Genomic DNA, 12,900 nt, shown 5'->3' with positions numbered 1-12,900 from the left:
ACCAGGTTGAAAGTGATAAATGAATGTATGGTTGCGGACAAGAAAACACATCTTTAATGTGTGTCACATGTCACATGGAAGGGGCGTGGATTGAGATGCACTCACTCAGTGATGAGCTAAAGTCAGCTTCAGCTGCAAAAAAAGAAATCAGACTAGAGTTGGAGAAAATATGCATGAAGAGCTGAATTTGTGGTTAAATGTGAACGCTAACACCAAATGACACCCCTGGTTTTAGGGAAGAAAGATGTGGCTTAGTTGACACATCATTGGGTTTTATGATAGTCATTCTTTGATGCTGAGAGTTATAAACAAAACGATCTGATATGGACTTTAAAGGGCAACTCTGGCTGTATTTAACATGAATCCTATAGTTGGTGATGGTGAATATTTATGGGGCAACGAGGTGGAAAGTGTCCCTGGGTTTCTTGAAGTGGAGGCCGTCTCCACGCTCGTGACCAAAGCCACAGGGCTCATCGAGTGTCTCGAACCCCATACAAACTAAAAATAGCACTTATGTTTTGTGGCCGTTTCCACTCGAGGCATTGTGGTCAACGACCTAATTGTACTGCCTCTTTGAGCGCTTACTTTGATGGGGGCTCAATCAGACATTACACAGACTTTGTGCTACGGAGCTGGTAGGGTAAAGTCTGTTGTCCAGTTAAACTGATTCAGGCATTTGCCTTCTCACATGAAGCCCCTCTGCTTAATGCCTAGGTAAGTTCAGAGTTTGCAGTGCATGTGTGAAAGCAGCTTCACTTAACACTGCGCTGGAAAATCCACCCCAGAGCTTACATAGCCTCTCAAACCTTTTAATTTCAAGGACCTCCATACCTCAGAGTTGCAGACCTGCAATAGTCCATTTGGAACCTCATCAAGGAACCCTGAGGGTCCCTGGACCAGGGTTGCCAGATCTGCTTATTATAATTTCCCCGCAATATTTTGTTTGAAAATAGCAGATCTACAAGCTCGCATCGCGACGCGTTGTGAGCTTGTAGATCTGCTATTTTCAAATAGCTGATGTATATGTTAAAGTGCTCATGTAGCCCATAGTCGCTTCTTTTGGGCTGGTTTTCCTAGACCTGGTTGCTTGTTTCTCGCACAGAATCTGGCAACACTGCCCTGGAGCCCACTTTGATAACCATTGGCCTAGTGAGCTCATAACACACAGAACACATTGAGCGACAAGATTAATGTTAAATATTGGTGACATGCACAACAAACAATGTTTTGTTACGCTATAACATAAGGAGGCTATAGGCTCAAGTGCACAATATGCACAATTTGCCATATGCACAATAATATGATACATATGGCAAAAGGTTCATCTGTTTGTACTCAGGGTTATCGCTTGCATGTGTGAGTTCATTATTTTTGTCTTTTTATTTATTGCATCTTGTGTGATGTCTGTAACGTCTGAACCACACTGACTGTAGATAGGGCTTAATATCAAGGTCCATTGATTTCTGCATTTTAAAGAAAAAAGAATCTTAGTGAGTGAATCTTCGTGAAGATATTTTCTAAACTAAGTGTTCTTTGTCACAGTCGATTGTAATTGCATGATAGCAATGCTGTTTAGTTTAAATTGTCTTCCAGCTGTCTGCATTTTCTTTGACATAACAGTAAATACATTACATACCATGCTTTTAGTTTCTATTTGTGTGCAAAATGTAAAGGGTTTCATTCATTGCATGTAAACTTCTGCAGCGACTGACAGAGACATAAAGATGACTTTATTAACTGTAACAATGCATACAAACACATTCTCTCCAGCCTGTCAATATTGTTAAAATCTTGTCACAATGAAATGGCATAATGTATCTTGTTCTTATATCACTTATCATCAGTGGTGGGCAATAACTTTTACACATTTACTTGAGTATTGTACTTACAGTAAGTACATTTTTGGAGGTTTATCATTTTTTGCAAGCTAATGACTCAACTAGAAATGTACTTTTGACTCCACTACATTTCTTGGACTCTTGGGAACCAAACGTACAAAAATATATGAATTAACCACTTAATTCAAACATAGTGAAAATACCCGATCTACAAGCTCACAATGCATCGCACTCGTGACACGTGAGCTTGTAGATCTGCAATGTTCGACATTTGTTTTTGTTTTTTTCTTTTGTGAACATTTTTGGTGACATTCTCTAAGTACAGCAATGCATTGCTATTAAAAAGAAAATGTACTGCATAATTTGTACTTTTGAATATTCCTTGAGTATATACTTTGTCCACCCCTGCTGCTCATACACACTATGATGACAACATATTTTCTGTAATTTGGCACCAGGCAGTTAACTTAAAAAAGGGTACAATCTCTAGTAGCAGCTTGGCAGCTCTCTGGCTACCAAACCGCCTTTCATTTCAATGAGACTGAACAACAATTTGAGCAAAGGTTGACCTTTCCTTCTCAGAGTGACGAGGCACTTTAGCAGAAAGACTACAGTACAAAATGATACTACAGTAAAAAAACTAAACAAAGACAAAGTGTTATTTCTGGTACACAAAATAACACAGTACTCCCCCGTTTATATCCCTGTCAACAAGTCTGGTATAAAAATAAAACATTCAAGTTGACATCGGTGATGCTGTGATGCCTCTGCTAAACCACAACTGATAGTTTTGGTTGAGCCACATGAGGCAGACAGCATTCTATGATCGGGGCCCTCCCCTCCAAATCATGGCTCCTTTCGACTAACAAGTAACGCAGAACCTTTCATAAACTGAAACTTCCTAGAACCTGTAATGTTCTGTAATGTTTAGTTTTTTTAATGTTTCCATTATAACCAGAAGAACCGTCGAGAAAGAAAGCAAAGATCTTTGCTATTTATTTTAAAATGTTTGAAAGTACAAGTTCTGGGTTCCAAGAACTCAGGGTCAGTGCTACCCCCTGAGCGGGACCCAAATTAGGTTCTGAGGCCCTATTTGAAACCGAGCCGTAAGCGTATCACCACCAGTGGTGAAAAGTAACTAAGTACATGTGCACAAGTACTGTACTTGAGTACAATTTTGAGGTATTTTTACTTTCTTCAGTATTTACAATTTTCAATACTTTCACTTTTACCCCACTACATCTCAGAGGAAAATATTATACTTTTACTCCACTACAATTATAATACAAACTTTAGTTACTAGTTACTTTGTAGATTTTGATTATTATTACAAAACACATTAACCACCTCAGCCCTATATATATTTTTGGCCATTTGAAAATAGCAGATCTACAAGCTCACAATGCGTTACGATGCGACGCATTGTGAGCTTGTAGATCGGCTATTTTCAAAATATTGTTTTATACATTTTGAAGTTGTGAAATGGGACATATTTTGATGCCGATACTTTTGTACTTTTTACTTTCAATACGGGACTTCTATACTTTTACTTAAGTAAAACATGTGAGTACTTCCATCACTGCATATCACAAATCCAGAGCTGGTGAAATACTGTTAGAAGATGGCAGGGCACACGGTTCACACTTCGTTCTTGTAGTCGAAAAGAGCCCACAGAGAGCCTTTTATTTGGGCAGTTCCTCTATGATAACCCTCGACACAGAGTTCCAACCCGTAGATGCGTCGCCCCTTGGATAATCGGAGCAGGTCCCAACCCAAACCGCCACATCCACCAATCCTGCCTTCACGCCCTCGCACAGCCCCTCCACTGCAATAGAGAACAGAAGAGAGAGAGAGAGAGAGAGAGAGAGAGAGCTGTGGTCACCACTTCTTCCAGGCTACAATTAATCCCAGTGAACACCCAAACTGAACAGCTCTTCATTGGGTTGTTTTATGACGGTGATTAACTCGTCCTGAAATGAAAGGAGTCACTCTGCTTTCAAAAGTGAAATATATGCTGAAGTCCCCATGGACTTAGAGAGGCAAAGCTTTCCCAGGCTGTTACAAACACTGCTATTGTTCAATTTTAAGCATACATTCAATAAAGGTCAATGACCAGCAGATGGCGTCGTAGTGAGTGTTTGTGCTCGGCTAGAGTGTCTTTGTTGTATAACAGGGGGTCTCCCCATCCCCAGCTCTTTAGTAAAACAGAAAATACATTTTCAGGTCAGGATAGCAATTTTATCCAATCAGGAGAGAGAATACAGGACACAGGATAAAAATCACACCCTGTGTGAAGTGGGCGGTGTCTTGCTAGCTAATCACAATACTTAACTGAATGGAGTCAACCAATCATGTACAAATAATAAATACATTTATTGAAACACTCTTTATGAAAGTCATATTCCGATGTACAATGGTTAAAAAAATAATAATTAATTGTTATATATTTACATATATACATACTAAATTATTTATTTAAAAAAAAAAAGGATTAGGACAGTATCTAAGTAATATACTAGTGTCACATCACAGTGGTTTTAGATTAGTTTCGTCATATGTATCACTAGCCAATCACAGCATGTGTCTTGCTAGCTTACATGTGACACTGGCCAATCACAGTCCTGAATAGATTGTGATTGGCCAATCACGGTGCAGGGTTAGGCGGGGTGAATTTTGGGCAATCACAGCGCAGGATAATTGTACAAATTTCCAAACCTCACTTATAGGGGCGGTTTCACCGCCCAAAAATAAAGTTAAATTGGAAGTGATGAAACACAAAAATGAGCAGACCAGATAGGAATTGGAACACAAAAAGGAGGACTATAAAATTTAAGCAGATACATTATATTTGTGGGGTTTTCTCTCCTGATTAGATAAAATTGGAATCTGACCTGAAAATGTATTTTCTGTTTACTACAGAACTATCAGAATATTGTGCTTTAACGTTTTACCAAAAGAATATCACTAGCAAATCATTAGCCAGAATTGTTAAAACGTTCACACAACTTTTGACAATTTTCCACACCATGCTTAAGTGGTTAAGCCGTAAAGCATATACCTGCTGATGTTCTGTGTATGTTGATGGTGGAGTTGAGCTCTGGACTGCCTTGGTCTAAGTAGATGATGGACTCTATGGGGAGTGGTCCTGCACATTCCGCTCCATTGAAGGTGAAGTACCATCTCTGACAGCAAGCGTTCTTGCACTTGAGTCTGAGGGAACCGCTGAACAGCACTCGCAGAGCGCTGTCTGAACGCAGCTTGGTGAACGTACAGTCCTGAAAAGCACAGAAAATACATCAAAAAGTTCCTCATTTGGGCACTGGCCTGGCAGAGGTCATCACATCAGCTACCATTATATTTTTTTTTACTAGTTTATTGAAGGGGAATTTCACTTAAAACACTTCTGGGGTCATTGAAAAAACACGGCTCCCTCACGCATTAGAAGGACAGTATCAGTCACCAGAATCAGGGATGTGTGTTTTCAATGAGTCTAACATGGTTAAAATGGAGTTTGAAGTTCAACAGGTTTATATAGGATCAGGGTTGTGTTTTCAATGAGTCTAACATGGTTAAAATGGAGTTTGAAGTTCAACAGGTTTATATAGGACCAGGGTTGTGTGTTTTCAATGAGTCTAACATGGTTAAACAGGTTTATATAGGATAATGAGTCAAATATCTAAATATTGAACCAAGCAACTCAAAAACTATCTGGGGTGCTCACAAAAGCCAACTTTAAAGTGATATACCCCTTTTAAGTGAAAAATGTGATTCAAAATAAGTCACACACAGGAACCACAGAGAGTACTATAATATAAACATATCTATATCTAGCTTATTTAAATGTACAATAATATTTGGAAATCGTGTGAAGTAGGTAGATCGTCTCTGTCCGATGGAAACCTCATATGTCCAAAACTGTTACTTTTAAGGATTCAAATTCAAAAGTATCAAAAGTAGCAGATCTTCAAGCTCAAAACGTGTCGCTTCACGCCACGTTTCGAGGCTACATTTGATACATTAGTGTGACACTGTAGTATGATCAAGTAGGGCATAAATTTACGGAAAAAAACACAACAATTAAAAATATGGTGTTACGGCCCTATGTGGCCTCATATTGTGTTTTAACCCTCTGAGTGTTTTCAGTGCCCTATTTGGTAATGGAGGGTGGAGTGGAGATTGGAGGAGTGGTGTGTCTGGAGACACATCTGGGCCTCATCTTAAATCAGCCAGCAGCCAGTATAAAAGCCTGGGAGAAGCTCCTCTTCAGCCCTTTTGCCATCCGTCACTTTCATGTGCTGAACCCTTTTGTGTAGCTAGCATCTTACTGTATCTGTAGGCTGTGTGCCATGCCTTATGCTTGGTGTTAAAGGTAACTTTTATACTTAGTGTTTAAAGTACAGACCAGGGAAGCTTGGTAGGGGTGTGCTGCCATTTTTTCTCTTTTTGAACATGTTTATGTTTAGTTAGGGAGCGTAGACGGTCATTTTTGTTTTGGTTGTAGTTTAGTTTGATTCCTTTTCAGGTAGGGTGGAGTGTTCTGTTTGTTGTTTTGGCCTTGGCCACCCTGAAGTTTGACACTTTCCCTATTTATATTGACATTTCTATGCAATTTCTGTAACCACAACTTTGCTCAGTAATAAATATACACTTTTTTCGTTACTTGTGTTTGCGGTACTTTATGTGTTACTCCTTAGCAGCCTCTAGACTCCATATAAGGTCGTAACATACAGTATGGAGATAAGAGGTTTCAGCTTGACAGCTATGATGTCACGTTCATGAAGGTAAAGCGGCGACTTGTTCGTTTACCAACCCTGTCAACCCTACATGTAAAAACATCAGGATATACTTACAGCTATTTTACCCAGGTCAATGCCGTAGTTCAGAGAGTTCCAGGCACATTGTTTATAGTTGGGTTTCCAGGCCTCCTCAAAGATCTCACTCACACACTCTCCTTTCTCCCCCCTCGCCCCATCCCGCCCAGGGATGCCCGGCGTGCCCGGGATCCCGTTGGTGCCCGGGTTGCCCTCTCTTCCATGGCTGCCAGGCGGACCCTGCATACAGCTGCTGTACTGGAAAACCCAAACAGTGGGAGAAACAAGAAGAGGGGACAGGTGGAGTGAGGAGGACATGATTAGGGGAGTGAGATTTAATTGAACTAATCGATTTGATCAGTTAAATAATAGAATTATAGGTGAAAAAAAGCTTTAAAAATGTTCAACAATTTTCAAAAATAGTTAAAATGGCCGTTCTACAAGCTGTAATGTTTTAAAAAAATATTAAAATACACTGCTGTGCGACAAAGTATAAAATAGGGCTTAAACGTTTGATCGATTTGTTGATATAATCTTTGCAACAAATATTAAAAAAAACTCGCCCTAGGCCTAGACAGAGAAATTGAAGAAAAAGAAAAAGGGAACAAGATAAATAAATAAAAGATGCAGGCCCATGTTGGGGCTATTAAAATCCAACTTCCTGTTTCAGAGTGCAACTTTTTCCATCATGCCAAGTCCCGGTTGGACAGCAAGATCTGTACCAACTACTTGTACCTGTATGATTAGTGACAAATAAACCCTACTGATTCTCGATTATATACCCCATTCAAATCATGTTAATAAACAGCCTAGTGTTGGACAAATCCCACTTTATGTCCCACTTTATACGAGTGTCAATGTGCTATGTGTAAGAAAAGACCAGCTGTTAAGTATCAGCTATTAGGCCACATAAAGTGTTAGAGTGACAGACCGTGGATTAATCATAAATTGAGGGCCTGTTGATAGCCAGTGGGTGTCTGGTCAGTGTCTGGAGTGATTCAGTGTCTAGGGTGTCCTGCTATGTTTAAACAGATGCTGCCTGTTACTCAAGCTGACTCAGAGAGACATGTGAGCCTGCCCAAGTAGCCACACCACACAGAGAGAGACACACACAATGTAGATCTAACATGACTTTTATGACCTTCAAAGAAACAAAGCTCAGTCACGATATACCATATAATCATGCAATGTAGGAGATTTAATTGAAACCAGGAATTAATTTCTGTCATTTGATGGATAAAGACAAGTAGCCAAATGCCACTTATACAGGCCTATTATGTCTTATCAAAGAAAATGTGACACGTCTTTAACTGGTGTGTAAAAATACAGCTTTGTCCAATAAAAACTGAGGGATTTGGGTCTGGGAGAGTAAACATTTTGTTACAATTTATTTTGTTATATAAATCTTTTGTTCGGCATGCAGCTGTGTCGGAGGGCACTCGGCCAACAGGCAGAGTCAATCAGTGCTCAGCAGAAGGAAATAACAAAGGCGATTCTCAGTCTCAAAAAACATGTTACTTGAGCCTCTTGGGTAAAAGATATGTGTATTTTAGGCAAAGAGAATTTAAAGAATGTTAAAAACCTAATAGAAAGAATAACAGATATAGAGTTACGTTTTTCTTTATCTCCACTGCTGACTGCTGAGTGACGCATGCCCCAGTGAGGCACCCATCCACCCTCTCTCCCACCCGCTGTTTTAGCCATTAAGCTGAGCCACCTTTGAGGCTGATCTCCTATGGTGGAGTAATGAAGTCTGACCTCATCCCTGTGGGGGAAAACTGGGATAACTGAAGCCTGTGATCAAATACAGTAGATAGATTATGAGGTGACAGTGGTGGAAGAAGTACTCTTTTACTTGAGTAAAAGTAGCAATACCACAATAGAAAAACACTCAGTTACAGCCTGTGTTCAAAATTGTATTAGCATAAAAATATACTTGCAGTAAAGTAAAAGTACTCAAATTGGTCAAACATTTTCAAAAATACAGTAGGCTCACAATGCATCGCGATGCAACGAGTTGCGGGCTTGTACGTTGGCTATTTTTTGAATAGCTAAAGTATAAAGTATAGGGCTCGCCTTAGGTGGTCAACGTAGGTTTTGTATTGATAATCTGAATCTGCAAAGTAACTAGTAACTAAAGGTTTCAATAATTGTAGTGGAGAGAAAAGTAGGCTATAATATTTGCCTCTGAGATTTGGTCGAATAGAAGTATAAAGTAATGAAAAATGCACACTCAAGGTAAGTAAAAGTACCACACAATTTTACTCAAATGCAGTACTTGTAAATGCAGTAAATGTACTTAGTTACTTTCCACCACTGCATGGTGACATGCATATGCTGTAACAGACTGGGAATTTGTCCTTTTAACGCAGTGGATAACATTCCAGGATGGCTGACCTTATGTGGAAGTGACTATGGAAATAATATACCTCAACTATAGCTGACTTTTGCATTAGTGAATGATTTCAACAGTATAGCTTTGGAATTCAGTACGGTTTCAGGGTCTGAACATTTTAATGAGGTTTGCGTATATCTGGAGACCTTTCAAAGTAACCTTAATGAATAGACTCTGTGTGTACGTAGCTACACAGCTGACTTTTATATTAACTTAGTCTGGAGAGTCTGTAGTGGTGCTGCAAATTACAGTATTGCCCTTTCTGAATGTTAGTATTAACGGAAAGACCATTGCTTTTGACTCAAGCATAGAGGCGGCATTTGCCTGGAAGGACTGAGGAATCATCACCAACAGGTCATGCATTGGTTGCAGTGGTGGAAAAAGTACTCAAATTCTTTACTTAAGTAAAAGTACCAATACTGCAATATAGAAATACTCTGTTACAAGTAAAAGTCCAGAATTAAAAATGTACTTGAGTAAAAGTACAAAAGCATTGGCATCAAAATGTACTTAAAGTACCAAAAGTAAAAGTACTAAAATATTTGAAAATAGCAGATCTACAAGCTCACAACGCGTCGCGTTGGGGGCTTGTAGATCGGCTATTTTCAAATAGCCTAGGTATAAAATAGGGCTAAAGTGGTTAATGTATGTTTTAATGTATGTTTTATAATAATTTATATCTGCAAAGTAACTAGTAACTAAAGTTTTCAAATAATTGTAGTAGTACAATATTTGCCTCTGAGATGTAGTGGAGTAGAAGTAAAAGTATTGGAAATTGGAAATACTCAAGTAAAGTACAAATACCTCAAAATTATACAGTACTTAAGTAAATGTACTTAGTTACTTTCCACCACTGAATGGTTGTGACACTGAAGAAAGAGCCAAAGAAAAGCCACTCCCAGCCTGGGCCACACAGTCAGTGGTGGACACAGTAAACTAATAGCAACTACTATGTTTTTTTGAGGATCTGTACTTTACCTTACTTTTTCGATGACATTCACTCCACTACATTTCAAAGACAAATGTTGTACTTCTGACTCTCACTATTTCTAGGAAGGTAAAAAAGTACATTATGTACGTACAGTAAGTCCTATTTCAAATCATATCTACAATCTCACAACACATGTGAGCTTCTACATATGCTATTTTCACTATTATTGATTTTTTTTTATTATGTTTCTTGAAAATGGGGGGGGGGGTCTACATTTCATTACAACAATTTGATTGATTGATTGATTGATTGAATACCCAAGAACCCAAGAAAGATGGCTTGAAAGCACCCAAGAAACATCATAGAAACATTTTGTGACAATAATAAGTACAATACTATGCAAAGACATCATATAGAAGGGGGGGGGATTTCTGGCAGTAGAACTAATTTAACCCCTTGTTTGAGCCAAATCTGTGCTGAACGTGATTTGTGGAGCTCCCTCTGGTGTTGTGTTTGTGGACGTCTTCAATGTTTTTCAAGTAGTTTGACAAGTACACGGGTGTCTTTGTGTTTGAGGTGTAGTGTATCTTGTAGACCAGGCCCATTGCAAGTTGCTGTACTCTGCATTGATATTAAAAAGTAAATGTACGTTGTAATTTGTACTTCCGAATCCTTGAGTATTTTCAAAAGCTTGTGGCCTACTTTTGGACGACTTCACCCATTTTCAACCTATCTTCATATAATTACCACTAATGCTCATTATAATATGGCACCATTTGTGTCTACTGGTCTCAGAGGAGGGCTGTGGACAGTTCAGAAACCCCCCTACCAGTGACATCATCGATGGGGAATCCAAGATAATAGAAACCGCAGACTTTCTATTCCTGTAAAAGTTATAATATAATGGAAGCAATTGTTCTCACGTTAATAAAAATGGGAAAAAGACACATTCCTGACTATGATGTCACTGGTAGGCGGGTTTCTGAAGTGTCCACAGTCCTCCTAACTATGAAACAAAGAACCATTTTATCATGAGCATCAGTGAGGAGTGGACCAATTATATGAAGATCGAAAATGGTGAAGTCGTCCTTTAAGTATTCCAGTACTTTAACTCAAGTACAAATTTGACTGAGCAACTGTAGTGGAGTAATATTTGACCAGGAGTATCTATACTTTGACTCAAGTACTGGGGTTGAGTACTTTGCCCACCACTGCACACAGCAACAGAATGCATGCCTTTTTTAGTGTTCAAGTTCATTCAAATTTCAGTTGAGTTTTCAGCAGCTCTGGAATGAATGACATATAAAATGTGATTATTACCGTGTTGTTCAATCTGTCTTCCTCTGTGTGTCTAGTGCAGTTTGATTTGTCTGCATCATTTCCAGTGCACTATATAGACAGAAAATGATGACATAACATGCTGTTCATTAAACCGGTTCCCTCCCAAACTTTTTCTGTTTGTTGTGTGTTCATGCTCGGAATAATATGGAACTATAACATCAAGTTCCTATTATTATCGGTTATCACAATGAAATGATCACTAAATCTAATTATTACAATTGCTAACTTTTTAAAATATATATTAATCTTATATTAATTAACAGTAAAATCTTAGTCTTTTGCTAATTAGTTGGGGGGGGAGGGGCACTTGCAATGTCCTCACGGCCCACCAGTGGGCCGCAGCCCACAGGTTGAGAACCAGTGCATTAAAACCTCAATGTTGTGCTATAGAGGTGGGAAATGACACCATAATAACCAATGCATCTGTTAGCCCAGTCATTTACATTAAAATACTAATTCCAATGTAAATGTTTATTTTATATAGGCCTATACAAATAAATAATCAAACACTCTTTGCACAGGTTGGCCATATAGCCTACAATGAGCCTTATCTTGCTGTTGCAAGTTGCAACCAAATTTGTTTAAATCTGTTCATTGTAATTGATTGATTGAATACTTTATTAGCAGTTTGCAAAGACGAGCACAGGGAAGTACAGTTCAATACAAGGTCTGTTGAGGATTTAAAACCCCAAAAGCTATGGCTTTGGGGTCCTTTGTCCTCAATTCATCGAAGTAACTCAGCATCGAAGTAACTCAGCGATACAAGTATAGCCTCTAATAACGCTCATCTTTTGCCAGGATGGCATCCAGCATGACCCACATCATGTAAAATAAAATGTTAATGTGCTGCAGCTTTTTCTTATGACAAAGAATAACGGTGTCTAAACCAACGCGAGGAGGAGGAGGAGGAGGGGAAAAAACTCAACAACTTAACTTTAAGAAGCTTGTATGAACGCGTGGCTCTCATAAATAAAATGACTAAAAAGAATCCCTCAAAAATAACGCACTGTCCGTTTTCACGCTCGTCTTATAAATAACGTACCTTTTCCATCTCAGCATCCTTGTTTCGATAGCCTCTATTCCTCACCTTTTCCACTCCGTACAGAGGCAGCACCAGGCAGGTGAGCAGCAGCAGACGCGCGGCCACAGGAGACATCATGGTGTCGTTAAGGTTGTATGTATGTAGACTCTTGTGGAGACTGGAGAGAGACTACAGGACAGACAGGACAGGACAGTAGTCTCACACTGGAGGAGCCAGAGGCTGGAAGGAGGAGGAGGAGGAGGCAGGACCAGACTTTAGTTTAGAGGACGGAGGAGCCAGTCAACTGGCAGTGGGGCTGGAACCTGGCTCTGGATACAGTGGCTCTCAAACTTTTCATGGCCGCGACCCCCCAAAATAATCATATTTGAACTGTCTGGGACCCCCCAAAATAATCATATTTGAACTGGGGACCCCCACCCAGACACGCACTTGGAATTATAGGCATTACATTTAGTTTGACTCGGTTCCACAGATAAATATTGTGAAAATAGCAGATCTACAAGCTCACAACGCCTCTCAAAGCGAGGCGTTGTGAGCTTGTA

The 12,900-nt window shown here is 39.3% G+C and overlaps 1 protein-coding gene across 4 annotated transcripts; it reads right to left on the bottom strand.

Moving 5' to 3' along the window:
- Nucleotides 1–1,708: 1,708 nt before the first annotated feature.
- Nucleotides 1,709–12,540, bottom strand: LOC308084773 (collagen triple helix repeat-containing protein 1-like). 4 transcript variants are annotated; one of them, XM_080427639.1, is made up of 5 exons: nt 12,359–12,540; nt 11,296–11,364; nt 6,689–6,907; nt 4,897–5,113; nt 1,709–3,663 (listed from the first exon to the last, which is right to left on the bottom strand). In XM_080427639.1, exons 1-5 carry the CDS (start codon nt 12,473–12,475, stop codon nt 3,521–3,523), a joined length of 765 nt encoding a protein of 254 aa, XP_080283765.1. In that variant the 5' UTR covers nt 12,476–12,540; the 3' UTR covers nt 1,709–3,520. The 4 variants fall into 4 exon arrangements, with proteins under 4 accessions (XP_080283765.1, XP_080283766.1, XP_080283767.1 ...); XM_080427640.1 differs by having other exon boundaries at nt 12,404–12,490; XM_080427641.1 differs by lacking the exon at nt 11,296–11,364.
- Nucleotides 12,541–12,900: the final 360 nt, after the last annotated feature.

This window comes from Gymnoscopelus braueri, assembly GCF_963280865.1.
Source record: "Gymnoscopelus braueri genome assembly, chromosome: 4".
Taxonomy (NCBI): Eukaryota; Metazoa; Chordata; class Actinopteri; order Myctophiformes; family Myctophidae; genus Gymnoscopelus; species Gymnoscopelus braueri.
Note: the sequence above shows the minus strand (reverse complement) of the source record. Positions and strands in the feature narration are given on the sequence as shown.

Bases quoted from the DNA above. Each gene is read 5' to 3' on its own strand.
- LOC308084773 (XM_080427639.1), bottom strand. From the start codon at position 12,475: ATGATGTCTCCTGTGGCCGCGCGTCTGCTGCTGCTCACCTGCCTGGTG. The intron at 5,114-6,688 runs GTAAGTATATCC...TGTGCTTTTCAG, and splicing joins TTGACCTGGGTAAAATAGCT to GACTGTACGTTCACCAAGCT. The intron at 3,664-4,896 runs GTATATGCTTTA...TCTCTATTGCAG, and splicing joins CATACACAGAACATCAGCAG to TGGAGGGGCTGTGCGAGGGC.